The following is a 19,349-nucleotide window of genomic DNA, read 5'->3' as shown; positions in this document are numbered from 1 at the left end:
CCACCAGTCTATCTGCCTGCATTGCACCATGAGATAACACACGGCAGCAGGTGCAGGAGGGGAAGAAAATGCAGAAATGTGGCAGCATGGTGGCATCCTGCATTAAGAAAAAGAAAATGAAAGCACAACAAAGGAGGCAGGTGCCACGCAGTGGTGGGCCACGGAAGAAAAGCACTGATTGTGGTCCACCCTCATTTAGCCATCCCACAAGGCTACTCTTTTCGGGAAAAACAAAAAGGGCCATGGGAGGGGTCTCATGTGGAAAAAAGATACACAGCAGGAAAAGAAGGGGCTAATATGAAAATAAAACAAGCATTTGCAATGTAATAGGTCTCGCAGTAGTGAATGTTTGAGCTACTGGCGTTGCAGCTAATAAGAGAGCCGGCGTGGTGACACAAACACACATGGGTGCGTGTGAAAACACGCTCACGTGCACACACACTTACATTCAGCTCACCAGACCACGTGGACCTGTGCAAGAACAACAATCTGATGTGGGAGGTAAGGGAGCCGGTATGGTAACACAAGCACACATGGGAAAACACACTCACGTGCACCGTCCGCAGAGGTGATTTATTTATTTACCATCCAGTTTTCCCTATTGGAAAGCGCTCTGATGCCCACGGGCTGAGTCCGCGCTACATACAGTCACAAAATAAATTAAATAAATAAATGTGTGGCATGAGCATGGCTCGTAGACCACTGGCAAAGCCAATAGTTCTGGCTTGTAGGTGTAATGTTATGTGTTGTAGTATGTATCTGGATGTAATAACAGAAGCAGCAAAATACCTGTCGGGGGTCACACTATGCTAAGCACAGATCTTTAGCTTACATGTTTTTAAACCATCTTGTTTTGTATTAGACAAGAACCCTCAAACTGGAGTCTTATTTTAAAATTGTTTTCAGACATGCCTCCCACTAACTAAAACTCCTGAGACAATTCAGGCCTTCCATTACCAAAGATGAGCTTTCAAATGTAAAACCAATCCCTGGTACACTCATGTATTAAACTTAAAGTAACCCCACAACGTGCCAAAACCAAAAAAGCTGGCAGTCTCATGAACCCTACAAGAAGAGGGAACTCCACAGTGAATGTCCCCGGGTTAAATGAAAACACACGCACACCCATGTACACCAGAAACTTCTCTGAAAATGCCTCTGATATGGAAGCGCTATACAAACAATTATGGCTGGCTCCACACGGGCCGCTTTATGAGCGTTTATAGAAGCAACACCTTATGATTACCCATCTATTACCCAGTATATCCCCTGATTTTCTCGTTCAATTCATGGTCTGTCCTGAAATCTTACTCCTTTTTCCTCATCTGTATCTATTCTCCGTCCGACTCTGTGTCATCAAGCACAGTTTCTCTTCAGTCTTGGACTTTCACCTGACAACCAAAGGCATCCGAGGTGATGTAACGTTTGCTTCCATTTACTAATTAGGGTAATCTAACCTGATTTCAATGGCCTTTAGGTGAAAATTCCAAAACATGAAACTATCAGAGGCGCCATTGAGTGAGGTTACCGCCTTAAACACACAAAATGTATGCAGCCCCGGGCTGAGTCTGCTGCATCCATGGGTAGGACGGCCGAGTGAAGCCTTCAGTGGCATCCGGTTGTGCAGTGCATAATTCTAGACCGGCCGTGTGGGGAGGGGGGGGGGGCTGCCTCTAACAATAGTTTTGCAGCTTGAGTTTATGCTAGATTCATGCACACACCCACGTCCACAAAATATGAATAAGGGAAAGCAGGTTCCAACGCCCTGTCAAAAAGCACTGGACATACATAAAGAGGTACAAGCAGACAAACTTCAATGGGAAACTTTAAAATGTATAATGATTCTCTAATAGAGGATGAGGTGCGTGAAGGTATATGCGCAGGCGAGGCAACGAGTGGGGGCTGGGAGGCCTGTCAGGCCACTCAGCCTGTCCGGGAGCTCGGATTGCCTCTGCCACGACTGCATAGAAATCTGATCGGCAGCTGGAGCTGTGCCGTCCCCATGCCCCCCCCCCCCCCGCTCTGATTTCAAAGGACATTCACGACAGCTTCCCAGGGGCAGTGTGGCATGTCTTGTCTGCCTACTCTTGCACCCGTCCCCACCCACACAGTGCATCAGGGTCACGACTTGGTGCCAGCCATCGGGGTGGGGGGGGGGGGTGGGGTGGGGGGGGGGGGAGCGTTGCTCCGCCCTATGCCCACCATGAAGGGGTCTCCGGCACCGCAGTTGCGTGTTCCCTGAGTATGCCAGTTGTTGTGTGCCACGTAGGAGACATTGGAATAAGAATGGGAGAGGATGTGGTCCGTCTGCTAAACTGCCGACTTTGGTGCTCGAGGTCACGTCCACATCCTGTCATTCTGGGCAAATCACTTAATCTCCCCATGCCTGACTGTGTAATGTAAATACGGTGCTCATGTAAAGCGCTCCAATACCTACGGGTCGAGTTCGCGCTATATACATATGCAAAAAAAAAGAAAAAGAAATGTAGCGTGTTTCTAACTTGTCCTTTGTTGTTCCGTCTTCGCTCTCCAATCGCGTCGTCTTCCGGTGTAAGGGGCCCTTTGTATCTAGTTCCTGTTGCAACTCGAATTCCCCCTCAACACCCGTTAAAATACTTAACAACGGAATGTAAAATATTCTGGTTACAGAGTTAACAGTACTCACGACTTTGTTGTAGCCGAACATGATTGTGGGCACGTTATTAACCAGATGAAACTGGTACTTGCGTTATCGACCTTGGAAGGATGAGAGGCCCAGTATAAGTCAAATCTTTCTCTGCAGATCATAGATCTCATCATTAAGGCCTTCCGAGCGCTTTCAAATCATCGACTTTCACGCGGTAGGTATCAAGGGCGCCTTCATTCTGCCAAAGTTCAGTCAGCTAGTCACCCTTTGTAACCCTGTCTCGCTTTCACCTGCGCTCATAAACGCCTAGTCACGCTGACGAACTGTATTGTACGAGTTTACAATCATTTTATGAAAACAGTGGCCGGCCTTTCACAAGTGTAGTATTTTGCACAGTAGACATTAACTTGTTTATTTTTGTCTTATGGTAGAGAGAGAGTTGCAGTTAAACGTTGCTATCTGTGTAAACTGTGACCCAGGCGGGACGACTTTAGAAATAACAAAGAGCCACCCACCCGGGGCGCTGGTCCTGCTAGCTAGAGGTCACTTGTTCAGCGCATCACAGCACTCCCTGGACACTAACGGTGTATGCAGGCGGTTTAATGGTGACTTCTGTGATATCTCGCGCTCCACGCTCTCCGACACTGCTTTCTGTTGCGGGGGGTGAAGAGGGGGGGGGCTTGTGTTCCGTGTGGTCTCCGCTTCTCATTGCAGCAGGCCCCGAGAGGGAATCGTGGCTTGGTCTGCTGCCCTTGTTCATATTGTGCCTAGAGGCAGAGCTATAGCGCTCCCTGGTTTGCCGCTCATTGTCTCTAGTTCCATTGCTCTGCTCGTGCCTGGAAATGCCTCTGGAGGCACGTCTGTAATTGTCTTTAGTTCCATTGTAAGCCAGGCCTGTAGGGCAGTGGCCTTAGTTCCCTTATTCTTCCAGTACCCGATGCAGTGCTTAAAATGGGCCGGTACTGAGTACCCGCACTTCTACATTTTCGGCGCTTGAGTACCGGAAATTCTTTTTGTCCAAAGAGGGTACCGGTACACATGGGCTTTAAGCCAAGCTCATTCACACGCACTTCAAAAGCAGAACAGAGAAGACACAAAGTAAGTAGGATATAAAACAAGCGGCAGGGAAAGCGTTCGCTTTCACTTCCGTTGGAAAAAAAACAGAAGCCCGCAAGTGGTACGCGAGCATGCACCATGTACGATTATTGGTGTCTAATACGTGCACCAAGTGCGTAATAGACACCAATAGGCTATAGGCGGAGCAATGCGCCGGCCTCTGGCCAATTGCGTGCAGTCTTTTAGAATAAGACGCAAGCTAAGGCCAATCGCGTAGCACAAAAGGAATCGCACACGCACGAGCATGTGCGATTCCTAGGTCAGCTACCAAACCCCGTTTTCCCTTATAAAATGTCTTGCGCTGCGCGAGCACTGCTGCGCAGTGCATCGCTAGGCGCGAGACCTATAAAGGTTAGCTGGGGAGTTCATAACAGGAAGGTGCAACTGTGCCTTGCATGCATTGGTGAAAAAGTATGGGAACTGTGATCCTAAGAACAAAGTTGGCGGGTTCAAAGAGTATGGAGGCAGGGTCAGAGACGTGGGCAATAGGAACTAAATATTATTTTCCTATTTTGTTGGCCTTTCATCTACATGTAACAGCATGTTAAAATATAATAGACAGACTTTAAATGAAAAAGAAACGCAAGTTAAACTAATCTCTGGGAAATGCGTTGTTCTGGTAGGAAAGCTCAGCTGGTTAATGTCATCACTTCAGATGTCTGTGTGTGTAACTGGACCGTTATTGATTTGAATCCTGAGTGGTGCACTGGAGAACATGTATTTAAAGTTCTATGAGGTCACAGGCTCTGAAAAAAGCACTGTGAATATTCAAGTCATTAGTTTAAAAAATGTATCACACACAGTAGAATATAGGCTACACACATTATTAGATAAGCTGCTGCATAATGTCCAAAAAGATTGTGTTTTTAAGTGCTTAAAAAGTTATATATTTACTAATACGCCATCACACTATACCTGGTGCAAACGCTTTATGTTTTTTTTTTTATTTCTATTAAAGGAACACATCCCAGAACTGGTAACACCCCATAACCGTTCGGGAACAGTTGTTCTTTTTTTTTTTTTATTATTTTTTTTTTTTACAAAAGGTATGGAACTGTTTAGGTGAAATTTAAACAAAAAGGTTTAGAACGTTCTTCCCACTCACCACGACCTCCGCCCCAAACCCTAGATGAACTCTTTAGACAAGCGACAGAGAGCAGCCGAGACACACTTCTGCTGCCAGTCCGACTGCTGCATGAGGCCGCATATACCTTCCCTCAACCGCCCCGCCATTCAAAAAAGAAAAAAAAAACGGTTCACTGGGCCCTGATGCACGCAGGGAAAATGGCCCCCTCCCAGAGATTTGACCGGGGTGCAGTGGGCGCTTCGCTCTCCTGTGCCACTGCACCTGCTGCACTGCCGGGGCCCCGCCTCGCGCGCTGTTAAGCTCTGACACATTTGTCTCACTCGCAGTGACACCGTATTAGCAGTGACGAGGCTAATTGGCCAAAGATGCCTGGGAGGCTGCAGACAAGCCTCCTTGTTTTATGAGTGGTTTCCCTTGTCAATACGTCCATAAAACAAATCAGCACAAGGCAATAAACGGCCATAAAGCGCCCAGTAATCCGATTCACTTGACACACGTCAGCGCGCGAAACTGCAGCACTGCACATTACTGTACAAGGTCCCCACCCTCCAGTTTGTCATCACAGTACCTATGAATGGTTACAGTGTTGGTGAAGTTTCGACTGACTACATCGGTGAATGAGGTAAAAAAAACACCTGTGATTGCGAGGCTTACCGGAAGTGAACGACTATGTGGCACACACAGAGAAAGGCTTCCTATAGCTTCCGCCCGGATATATTCCAAGCAGTTTTTAAATGAAGAGGTTTTCACTGCAGTATCCCACGTTCACTGCAGCCAGCAGGAGCAACTAACATGAACTTCCCTAGCATGTGAACAACCCCCCCCCCCCCCCCTTCCCGGATCTACTGCTGCGTCATCCACTCAGGTTACTGGTTGCACCACACATACTTCCGCATGGAGGGCGTCCCTTGCACGCGCTACCCTGCGCAGTCGCCCAGACCTGGTCTCCTGAGGTCCACGCTCGCTTGTCACAGCTATGAGGGGGGTCATCAAACGCCGAGGGATCCATGTGTGACAAAGAACAATTTATAGTTAGAGAAAACAACTGCTCCGTTATTCCTATTGGTCAATTAACCTGGAAAGCTTCCTGGATTCTCAGATGCTAGGATTGAAAACAATTCTGAAAGCCTGGTGTGCGGATCAGAGCTAACTATGCCAGGTTCACCTTCGAGTGCAGCATGGATCAAGAAGCCCAGGAAACATACTGAAGCCCCATAAAATGCTGAAGCCACAGGCACATCAACTACTGGATGAGCTAAAGAAACGCCTATGATTGGAATGGAGCCTCAGATGCAAGGAGACCTCGACAGGGACAAAGCATCTTTCAGGTGGTGTCCTGACTTGGGGCCTGCCCCAACAACACTGCAGAGATAAAAAAAATCTTGCCATCCTGCTAGAGTAAGGCCTAATCCTCACCCCTGGGACAAACGCCGTGGTCAAAAGTACAAACCTCCAGCTCATGACGCTTGGGACGGTCAGTTAAACATGGCTTTGATGGCACAGTCAAGGCCTCAGTCAGTCAGACACGACTCTCGTTGGACAAACAGACCTAACTTCCACTAGCCCACACCCAGGTATATTACTGAAAGAGTTTTGATTGGTCAGGCAAAGCTTTGACTGATTCAAAGGAGCTGCTTTCCACCAGCAAGGACCTAGATTCGCCAACTAATGCTTTGATAAAATAGACGTGTTTGGTTAGCCACAGATAGTGCCCCGCGGCTTAAACATGGCTCTGCACTGTCCATACAGTATTCTGATAACATAAAAAGAGTTTTCATTGGTTGGTTACCTTCTGGTTCTCCTCCGTTTCCTCACAAATAATCTTCTCCAGCACACTGCCACTGTCGCTCTTCACCATCTGTAACCTTCCACAGCTGCTGAGCGTCTGAACGAAGAGTGGTGAGTTAGAATAGAAACGTTCCCTACTCAAGCCTCTCCTTGCTCCAGTCTTCTCATTCCAATCCTCCCCTCTTTTGCTCCTTACGTCTAGTCACTAGTCTTGCTCTGCTCTCTCTCTTCTACTCCCTGCCTTCCCTCTCCTCCTCCGTTTCCTTAGCACTATTCCGATCTCCTCTATAAGATAATGTTTCTGCTCTCTCTCTACAGTACTTATCTTCTCCTCATCTCTGACCATTCTGCCCCACATTTCTCTCTCTTTCTCTTCATTCACCTTGCCCACCTCTGCGGTCTTCACCTACCTGGATGAGGCTCCCAGTGTCCAACCTGAAGTTAAAATCTCCAAAGAGGAAGAAAGGAACACGAGGGAAGCGGTCATCAGTGACTCTGTAACAGACAAATCAGGAATTAAACCCAAATATATCTCAACTTACGCCAAAACATGAACACGCTTGACATCTCAACATTAGCAGAATACCCAAAGCAACTTTAGAACAACTCATTCTTCCAAAATAATCAGGACGCACACCCCAGCCGTTAGAAGTGCACACACGCCACCACTAACGGAGCTCTGCCCAGCATTAACAAAACTCACTACCAGCAGAGCTCTCGCCCAAGGTCATTAGGACTCAACAGTATCAGAAACCAACATCCCAACAATATACAAACCCACGGCCAACATTATAAGACTCACATTCCAACATTATCAGAAACCAGACACAAGAATATCAGAACCCACACCCCAACATTATCAGAACTCACACCCCAACATTATCAGAACTCACACCCAACGTTATCAGATACCACACCTATCATCTTCAGAACCCACATCTCAAAATGATCCGAAACCACACCTCAACGTTATCAGAATCCACACCCCAACATTATAAGACTCACATTCAAACATTATCAGAAATCAGACACAAGAATATCAGAACCCACACCCCAACATTATCAGAACTCACACCTAACATTATCAGATACCACACCTATCATCTTCAGAACCCACATCTCAAAATGATCCGAAACCACACCTCAACGTTACGGTAAAGATTTTAAGTAGGCATCTAATTGCTGCACAGTCACAGTGCCGGTCCTGTTCTGCTTCCTCCATTGTAGATGCTGAAGAGCATTAGTTGTGTTCGGCTTTAAAGAGAGTAGCAGTTTTTGCCTATCCCTGAGGTTAGTAGATATTTTAGTTGTCGAACAGGTCAAAGTGGTGCTTACCAATTTGTCAGACCCCTTGAGGGTCTGCCTCTGGCACTCTATTATTGCACGAATGCAGAATGCATTGTACCCTTGAAAATAGACTGAATCAGTGGCCCACGTTTCCTGAAAAATGCTGATAGAAAAATCTGATACCAAGTTGCACCAATCGCTGGAAGTTTTCTGTTTCTGAACATGGCCAGCTACATTCCAACTTAAGGTTTTAACTGGGGTTCCAACAGATTTGCAGTCCCGCCCACTTGTGGATGCCTAAGGATGGCTATCAGTGGAAGTGACGTGAGTGCGTGAGGAGAGTTGTATTTGAGCATGCTTGAAATAATAGCGATGGCTTCATCCAGTAAGAGGGCTATGTTAGGGGCTGTAAAAGTTGCTCTTGTGCATCTGTTGGGGACAGTGGAGGGAATTACCAAGCAAACTGTGAACAATCCAGTCACCTTCCTTGTAATTTTATGTTGCATCACGGTTCTGGGTACCTTGAGCCGGTCGAAGCTGATTTGCAGTCTTTGCCCATGACAGTTCTACCAAACATCCATCCACTATCACAACTCGAACCACACAATATCAGAACCACACCCCAGCATCAGTAGAAATCACACCCACCATTGTGAGAATCTACACCCCCGCCCATTATCAGTACCCACATCCCAGCAATAGTAAAAATCACACACCACACATTATCAGAACCCACATTAGTAGAAATCACAATCACACCCAGCATTACCAAACCACACACACCACACACCAGAACCCACACCCCAACATTAGTATAAATCACACCCAGCATTATCAGACTCCACACAGTATACATTATCAGAACCTACACTCAAGCATTAGTAGAAATCAAACCCCACCATTATCAGACTCCACACATCAGAACCCACACCCCAAAATTAGTAGAAATCACACTCAGCATTATCGGACTCCACACACCACACATTATCAGAACCCACACCCCAACATTAGTATAAATCACAACCAGCATTATCAGACTCCACACACCACACATTATCAAAACCCACACCCCAACATTAGTACTCACACCCAGCATTATCAGACTCCACACACCACACATTATCAGAAACCACACCCCAAATTAGAAGAAATCAAACCCAGCATTATCAGATCCACACACTATTCATTACCAGAACCCACACTCAAGCATTAGTAGAAATCAAACCCCACCATTATCAGACTCCACACACCACACATCAGAACCCACACCCCAAAATTAGTAGAAATTACACCCAGGATTATCAGACTCCACACACCACACATTATCAGAAACCACACCCCAACATTAGTATAAATCACAACCAGCATTATCAGACTCCACAAACCACACATTATCAGAAACCACACCCCAACATTAGAAGAAATCACACCCAGCATTATCAGACTCCACAAACCACACATTATCAGAAACCACACCCCAACATTAGAAAAAAATCACACCCAGCATTATCAGATCCACACACTATACATTACCAGAACCCACACTCAAGCATTAGTAGAAATCAAACCCCACCATTATCAGACACCAAACATCAGAACCCACACCCCAAAATTAGTATAAATCACTACCAGCATTATCAGACTCCACAAACCACACATTATCAGAAACCACACCCAAGCATTAGTAATCACACCCAGCATTATCAGACTCCACACACCACACATCAGAACTCACACCCCAAAATTAGTAGAAATCACACCCAGGATTATCAGACTCCACACACCACACATTATCAGAACCCACACCCAAGCATTAGTAATCACACCCAGCATTATCAGACTCCACACACCACACATCAGAACCCTCACCACAACATTAGAAGAAATCACACCCAGCATTACCAGACTCCACACACACCACACATTATCAGAACCCACACCCCAACATTATAAGAAATCACACCCAGCATTATCAGACTCCACACACCATACATTTTCAGAATCCACACCCAAGCATTTGTAGAAATCAAACCCCAGCATTATTAGACTCCACACACCACACATTATCAGAACACACACCCAAGCATTAGTAATCACACCCAGCATTATCAGACTCCACACACCACGCATTAGCAGAACACACACCGCAACATTAGAAGGAATCACACGCATTATTAAATTCCACACACTACACATTATCAGGACCCACACCCAAGCATTAGTAATCACACCCAGCAGTATCAGATTCCACACACCACACATCATAACCCACACCCAAGCAATAGTAATCACACCCAGCATTATCACACTCCACACACCACACATTATCAGAACCCACACCCAAGCGTTAGTAATAACATCCAGCATTATCAGATTCCACACACCACACATTAGCAGAACCCAAACCCCAACATTAGAAGAAATAACACCCAGCATTATCAGACTCCACACACACCACACATTATCAGAACCCACACCCCAACATTAGAAGAAATAACACCCAGCATTATCGGACTCCACACACCACATATTACCAGAACCAACACCCAAGCATTACTAATCACACCCAGCATTATCAGACTCCACACACCACGCATTATCAGAACCCAAACTCAAGCATTAGCAGAGCTCAAACCCGAGCATTATCAGACTTGACACACCACACATTATCATAACCCACACTCAAGCATTAGTAATTACACCCAGCATTATCAGACTCCACACACCACACATTATCAGAACACACACCCAAGCATTAGTAACCACACCCAGCATTATCAGACTCCACACACCACACATTAGCAGAACCCACACCCAAGCATTAGTAATCACACCCAGCATTATTAGAATCCACACACCACAGATGATCAGAACCCACACCCCAACATTAGTACTCACACCCAGCATTATCAGAATCCACACACCACACATTATCAGAAACCACACCCCAACATTAGAAGAAATCACACCCAGCATTATCAGATCCACACACTACACATTACCAGAAACCACACCCCAACATTAGTAGAAATCAAACCCCACCATTATCAGACTCCACACACCACACATCAGAACCCACACCCCAAAATGAGTATAAATCACAACCAGCATTATCAGACTCCACAAACCACACATTATCAGAAGCCACACCCCAACATTAGAAGAAATCACACCCAGCATTATCAGACTCCACACATCAGAACTCACACCCCAAAATTAGTAGAAATCGCACCCAGAATTATCAGACTCCACACACCACACATTATCAGAACCCACACCCAAGCATTAGTAATCACACCCAGCATTATCAGACTCCACACACTATACATTACCAGAACCCACACTCAAGCATTAGTAGTAATGAAAACCCACCATTATCAGACTCCACACACCACACATCAGAACCCTCACCACAACATTAGAAGAAATCACACCCAGCATTACCAGACTCCACACACCACACATCAGAACCCACACCCCAAAATTTGTAGAAATCACACCCAGGATTATCAGACTCCTCACACCACACATCATCAGAAACCACACCCCAACATTAGTATAAATCACAACCAGCATTATCAGACTCCACAAACCACACATTATCAGAAACCACACCCCAACATTAGAAGAAATCACACCCAGCATTATCAGATCCACACACTACACATTACCAGAACCCACACTCAAGCATTAGTAGAAATCAAACCCCACCATTATCAGACTCCACACACCACACATCAGAACCCACACCCCAAAATGAGTATAAATCACAACCAGCATTATCAGACTCCACAAACCACACATTATCAGAAACCACACCCCAACATTAGAAGAAATCACACCCAGCATTATCAGACTCCACACATCAGAACTCACACCCCAAAATTAGTAGAAATCACACCCAGAATTATCAGACTCCACACACCACACATTATCAGAACCCACACCCAAGCATTAGTAATCACACCCAGCATTATCAGACTCCACACACTATACATTACCAGAACCCACACTCAAGCATTAGTAGTAATGAAAACCCACCATTATCAGACTCCACACACCACACATCAGAACCCTCACCACAACATTAGAAGAAATCACACCCAGCATTACCAGACTCCACACACACCACACATTATCAGAACCCACACCCCAACATTATAAGAAATCACACCCAGCATTATCAGACTCCACACACCATATATTTTCAGAATCCACACCCAAGCATTAGTAGAAATCAAACACCAGCATTAATAGATTCCACACACCACACATTATCAGAACCCACACCCAAGCATTAGTAATCACACCCACCATTATCAGACTCCACACACCACACATCAGAACCCTCACCACAACATTAGAAGAAATCACACCCAGCATTACCAGACTCCACACACACCACACATGATCAGAACCCACACCCCAACATTATAAAAAATCACACCCAGCATTATCAGACTCCACAAACCATACATTTTCAGAATCCACACCCAAGCATTAGTAGAAATCAAACACCAGCATTAATAGACTCCACACACCACACATTATCAGAACCCACACCCAAGCATTAGTAATCACACCCAGCATTATCAGACTCCACACACCACGCATTAGCAGAACACACACCGCAACATTAGAAGAAATCACACATTATTAGACTCCACACACTACACATTATCAGGACCCACACCCAAGCATTAGTAATCACACCCAGCAGTATCAGATTCCACACACCACACATCATAACCCACACCCAATCAATAGTAATCACACCCAGCATTTTCACACTCCCCACATCACACATTATCAGAACCCACACCCCAAGCGTTAGTTATAACATCCAGCATTATCAGATTCCACACACCACACATTAGCAGAACCCAAACCCCAACATTAGAAGAAATAACACCCAGCATTATCAGACTCCACACACCACATATTACCAGAAACAACACCCAAGCATTAGTAATCACACTCAGCATTATCAGACTTCACATACCACACATTACCAGTACCCACACCCAAGCTCTAGTAATCACACCCAGCATTATCAGACTTCACACACCACACATTATCAGAACCCAAACTCAAGCATTAGCAGAGATCAAACCCTAGCATTATCAGACTCCACAAACCACACATTATCATAACCCACACTCAAGCATTAGTAATTACACCCAGCATTATCAGACTCAACACACCACACATTATCAGACTCCACACCCGAACAATAGTACTCACACCCAGCATTATCAGACTCCGCGCACCACACATTATCAGAACCCACACCTAAGCATTAGTAACACCCAGCATTATCAGACTCCACACACCACACATTATCAGAACCCAAACTCAAGCATTAGCAGAGCTCAAACCCGAGCATTATCAGACTTCACACACCACACATTATCATAACCCACACTCAAGCATTAGTAATTACACCCAGCATTATCAGACTCCACACACCACACATTATCATAACTCACACTCAAGCATTAGTAATTACACCCAGCATTATCAGACTCCACACACCAGACATTATCAGAACACACACCCAAGCATTAGTAACCACACCCAGCATTATCAGACTCCACACACCGCACAATATCAGAACCCACACCCCAACGTTAGTACTCACACCCAGCATTATCACACACCACACATTATCAGACCCCACACCCAAGCAATAGTACTCACACCCAGCATTATCAGACTCCACACACCACACATTATCAGAACCCACACCCAAGCATTAGTAATCACACCCAGCATTATAAAACTCCACACACCACACATTATCAGAACCCACACCCAAGCATTAGTAATCACACCCAGCATTATCAGACTCCACACACCACACATTATCAGAACCCACACCCAAGCATTAGTAATCACACCCAGCATTATCAACCTCCACACACCACATTATCAGACCCCACACACCACATTATCAGACCCCACACCCAAGCAATAGTACTCACACCCTGCATTATCACACACCACGCATTATCAGAACCCACACCCCAACATTAGTACTCACACCCAGCATTATCAGACTCCACACACCACACATTATCAGACCCCACACCCAAGCAATAGTACTCCCACCCAGCATTATCAGACACCACACATTATCAGAACCCACACCCAAGCATTAGTAATCTCACCCAGCATTATCACACTCCACACATTATCAGAACCCACACCCAAGCATTAGTAATAACAGGGGAGCCGCTTCGTGTTTAGAGGAGGTTGCTGTGTCTCAGACAAGGACTGCTAGTCCCAGGGGGCCTGTTGCTGATTGCCCGCACCTGAGCCTGCTACACACTATTTCACCGCTCGCCGCTTCGTGTTTGGAGGAGGTTGGGCGTTTGAGCCCGTTCAAGACTGGACGAGGCCGGGCCCACTCTCCGAGACTGCTCACCCCATAAGGTTAGTCCTCGTCAGCATACTGGTGTTAACTAGAGGAGTACACTGAAGAAGCTTGCTGTGTTTTGTTTAATTTTACTTCCCATTTCATCTAAATATACACCTTAGGATGAATCTGCGAGAGGATAAGGGGAGAATTGGGCCGCCTTCAGGAAGTATGGTGGGTCTTTGGACCAGTTTTTAATCGGAGCCAGCACGGTCCTCGCTCATGAGATAGCACTGAAGGAGCGTCGTCTATCTCTTGATCCCCAGTTGTCTAAACGATCGTCTTTGGGCGTTATAGCGTCTGCACGTACTCCTGATCGTTCTTTGGTTGTAGACGCTGAATCCCCTGATAAGGCAAGTGATGCTGGTCAGTTTTGTAATGGGCATTGGAAAAATTTTCATCGCTGGTCGCTGATAATATATCCTACCATGTGGAGTCAGTCCAGACAGATGTAGTATCCACCCAAAGCAGCCCACCTCCACGTGTTGCCACAAGGTCAGCAACCCAACGCAAAAACAAAGTTCCCGCTCCAATCCCAGATCCACCGCTTAAAAGGAAGCGGGGAGGGGGGCCCCAGAGACAGAAATCGGAGAAAACCCAAAGGACAAACACTAATGGAGGAAGTACTATTTCAACAATGGTAGCGACGGAGGAATCGGCTCTTAGTGAGCCTGGAATTTTGACCTCAGGGACAACGGGTGTTTCCTCTGCTGAAGCTAATGAGGCTATGTGGATTAAACTGGGGGATTTCATTACAACATTTTTAACTCCTATTATCCACAGGTTGACTAAGATCGAGGAGAGACTCAATAATTTTGAATTGAAGGTCATGACAAATCATAGTACTATAGAGGGTTTACTGACACAAGCCAATCGATTATCTACATCTAAAGAGCTGAGAAATGCGGTAGCAACTAATTCTAAAACATCAAATCTACCGTCAACCAGGCTAATGTCATTGTCGTCAGGGAACATTGGTACTGTGTCTATTAACCATGAAGTTGGAGCAACAAATATGTGAAGTGAAGTGGGTGAGATACAGAATGTGCCTAGTGGCTCTAGTCTAGTTATTTAGGGTGCTCGGGGAGGGGAGGATAGTAGACCATGCATAGGGCAAGTAGGTGAAAATGTACAACAGCCAATTGCCCGTGCATCAGTAAATCGGGTTAGTGCTATACTAGGGCCTTATGGCCGAGGGTACCCACGGATGCGCGAGGGACTGGATAATATAACAGTTTTAGAGGGTTCTCGAGTCTTACATCTTCCCCCGGCCGCAGCCCCTTTGGTGGTGGTCCTGAAGAATGTCCCAGTATTACAAGAAGGCCAGATTGAAACCACCGATCAGTAGTAATAACATGCAGTATTATCAGACTCCACACACCACACATTATCAGACCCCACACCCGAACAATAGTACTCTCATCCAGCATTATCAGACTCCACACACCACACATTATCAGACCCCACACCCAAGCATTAGTAATCACACCCAGCATTATCAGACTCCACACACCACACATTAGCAGACCCCACACCCGAACAATAGTACTCACACCCAGCATTATCAGACTCCACACACCACACATTATCAAAACCCACACCCAAGCATTAGTATAAATCAAACCCCCGAATGTATCAGACTCCACAAACCACACATTATCGAAACTCGCACAATACATTAGCAGAACCCACACTCCAATATGAGCAGATCACGCACCCCAACATTAGCACAGCAGAGAGCGAAAGCATGCAGCAATTCCACTGAATACATTTCTGCTTGAACTGAGAGAATCCCCATCAATCTTAGAAACATCTGGCCTCGAGGGAGGGTCAGTCTCACACAAGGGCGCCACCCTGGAGAGCTCGTGCTCAGTTTGACTGTTCATCTGTGGAATCCCGGCATCTCTCCATCACTCGGGACGGACCCGGCTCGCCGAAGCAGCATCCAATATTGATACCAACCCGCGGATTCCCACGGGCAGAGAGCACGAGCCACTGATGAAAAAATCTGCCAGAAATGTTAAAACCCATTATTCAGGAAGATTTCAGAAGAGCTTGCAATAAATCCCGCTCGTCCAGAAGGCGGCGCTAAACCGCGGGAATACCGGCCGCGAGAATCACGTTAGGACAGTGCGGATTTCAGTCATCACCCTGGATTTCGGCTTTCTCGCCCATAAATAGGCGAGTACTGGAGTGTCCGTGACATGTATACTGGTGTTTCTGAGGGTATGTGCAGGAAGGGAGCACCCGCCTTTTGTGGGTGGTGCCTCGTGGGACAGGACACATGCGGCAATCCGTGTGCCGCTTGCTTATCCTGGATAGTCAGGGCGCTATGAGGTGCTGCCAAATCCAGGCTGAGGCTCGCTTAACGGTAATTCGCGGAGTATAATTTAGGGACTGACTAGACAGGAAGGACAAGGAGAGCCTAGTGGACGGCCAGCAGGAAACTCTACAACGTACAGGGGCTGGGCCCCTCGGACCACACAAGGCGCTTGCCTTCCCTTAAAGCTAGGGTGACCAGAATTTTAAAGCCAAAAACTGGGACATTTCACAAAAATAGAAGAAGGACTACAATTTTACTTCAAGCGATGAGAGCGCTCCTCAGCAGAGAATTACAGAACAGGCAGTAAGAACATACATAAATTCCAATTTTTAAACCCAGTAGCTTGCCTGTTAATTAAATTGCTTTCTTGAAACAACTGCTAACTATCCATGCTTTGTAAAACATAAAAAACACCTCCCACCGTTTTCAGTCGACCCTCTCTAAAAACCGGGACATGAGCTAATTTTCTTGAAATCTGCTAGGCCAGCAGGTGAAAAACTGGGACCGTCCTGGCAAAACCGGGACGCCTGGTCACCCTACTTAAAGCTGTAATTCATGTTAAACATTCCCTGGGAGACGTGTGCCTCTCTGAAAATGTGTTTATTTAAAAACAGAAATGGAGAATTCGTTTCCAGGCAAAGGCTTCCGAGGAGGTAAAAGTGTTACAAATGAGCGAGCCAAGGGTTTGGCTTGGCTCTAAGAGCCCATGCACGAGCCGAGCTCTGAAAACGTTTGGCCTGTAAACCGTGCAACTATCTAAAATGTAATAGTCTCTTCAAAATTCAAAACGTATTTTTTTTAACATGCAGAAGCGTTACACATGAAACACATCACATTTTAACATTGCTTTGAGAGGAATTTAATAAAAGTGATAATTTTTAAGCCTCACCTTAGAAACATTCATACTCACCTCTGCCAGGCGGCAGTGCCACTAGTGAACTAAGAGGCAAGTGAGCTGTCATGTGCATCCTGTATGTGGCCTAGACTCTTCTATATTGTAGTCAATTAAATAAAAAATTAGAGGTTTTTGATCAGGGGACTTTCTGAACTGACACATTTCAAGATGCTTTCAAATGAAATAATGAAGAAAAGTAGATAAAATATTTGCCTAGGATCACACAGTTTTGTCAAGCGGTAAGCCAAGATTGGCACCAGGCATTCCTAGGTTCACCTGTTGCAATTCTGCCTCTAGATAAGTTATCTCTTTCTCTCACTCCTGTTTTTCATTAAAAGTTAATGATTTGCCTTTAATTCTTGGTGCCTGGGGTTTGAGTGTGGGTGGAAAGCAGAAGCCACATGAAGAAAGCTCAGCTCTGAACCTGGCTCAAGCCTTCAGTGACTCGCCCACCTCTGAAAAGGGTCAATGATTCCTAAACAGCTTACCCACAGAGAGGTTTAGAACAATGTAGGTTTCCATTTCTAAAATCCCATTAGTGAACTGCGTGTCCCTGAGACTTGGGCCCAAGCAGTACAGTCCACCGTGTTGTATGTATAAAAAAATAAAAACAAGTAAAGGTTTCCAAACTTTTTCACCGGAGGCCACCCTATACTTCTCCGTCTCTTCATATCACTCATGAAGGTTTCTTTTTACCCAGGCTTTCTCACTTTCTCACTGTTTTCTTGTCTTTCTCTTCCACCTTAATGCACTCTTTTCTGCCTTTCTCTTTCTTGCACTGCATCAAAGACTATTTTGAGAAAGCAGCCCTGGTCCCAAAAATTAGTATCAAAGCTCACCACCTCCTACCACCGGAACAAATTAAGCATTGTGTGTGCCCCTCCCTTAATGAATAATCCCAAACTGGAAGCCTCTGGTCCCCTCCATATACCAGGAGGGTCACGAGATGACACCATTTCATCAGGAAGACAATTTTCCAGTCCTGGAGGACCTGCCGTTAACAACATAATGTATTCTGGGAGTCGAATTCCTGGCTTCCACAAACACCAAGTAGACCAACAAACCTGAAAACAGCAGTATCGACAACTGAAACATGGTGTACCCGGTGATATGGGGTCTTTTGGTGACCTTACTGACTACATTCAAACTTCGGCCTTTGTCAGGGCTGTCGGATCCCTATAATAACATTACCAGGTGTCCCCTGTGTCCCTACATGCTAGTGCGAGGGAATACACCTAACAAAATAGACTTTAGGGGATAGCAGAGACTCGGTCAAAGGAGGGATGGTGGCCTGCATAGTCACACATTCGTCAGAAGGAACGCCACATGGGAACACCTACGCCGATCCGCTCCCTGCCGCTTGGTACCTGGTATCCCCTAAAGTCTAGGGTGTACGACGAATTGCACATAGGAGTATCCCAGGCAGGATTCACTTGGGTTATTTCTTAGGTGTATTCCCACACACTAGCATGTAGGTACACAGGGGACACCTGGTAATGTTATTATAGGGCCCGAACAGCCCTGACGAAGGCCCCTAACCTATTAGGTTATCCATATGGGCAGAAACATGTTGACAGACTGTAAGATGGACTAGAGACATTACTTTCTTAGGGTTCCACCATTTGATTTGTTTTTAGTGTACCTAAGGTTCTCAATAATAATAAAGGCAATAACGAGGCACCTGAAGGTCTTTTTAATTAAACTGGATCCCGATTTTGTCCTGCAAGTTTTACGTAAGAACTCCGTCCTACCACCATGTCTTCACGGAGGATGAGTCCGCCCTGGTAGTACCATCTTACCAGGGTGGGG

At 45.8% G+C, this 19,349-nt stretch overlaps 1 protein-coding gene across 2 annotated transcripts in view; it reads right to left on the bottom strand.

The window, feature by feature from the left end:
- LOC146785184 (inositol polyphosphate-5-phosphatase A-like) overlaps positions 1–19,349 on the bottom strand; it is a 342,688-nt gene that overhangs the window by 87,152 nt on the left and 236,187 nt on the right. For both annotated transcript variants that reach the window (XM_085634048.1, XM_085634049.1), the window contains exons 9-10: positions 7,028–7,112; positions 6,619–6,714 (exon numbers count right to left, since the gene is read on the bottom strand). In XM_085634048.1, the coding sequence (XP_085490174.1) occupies positions 6,619–6,714; positions 7,028–7,112 (181 nt within the window). The remainder of the gene's footprint in view (positions 1–6,618; positions 6,715–7,027; positions 7,113–19,349) is intronic.

The sequence above is a fragment of the Triturus cristatus genome, chromosome 11 (genome assembly GCF_964204655.1).
Source record: "Triturus cristatus chromosome 11, aTriCri1.1, whole genome shotgun sequence".
NCBI lineage: Eukaryota > Metazoa > Chordata > Amphibia > Caudata > Salamandridae > Triturus > Triturus cristatus.
Note: the sequence above shows the minus strand (reverse complement) of the source record. Positions and strands in the feature narration are given on the sequence as shown.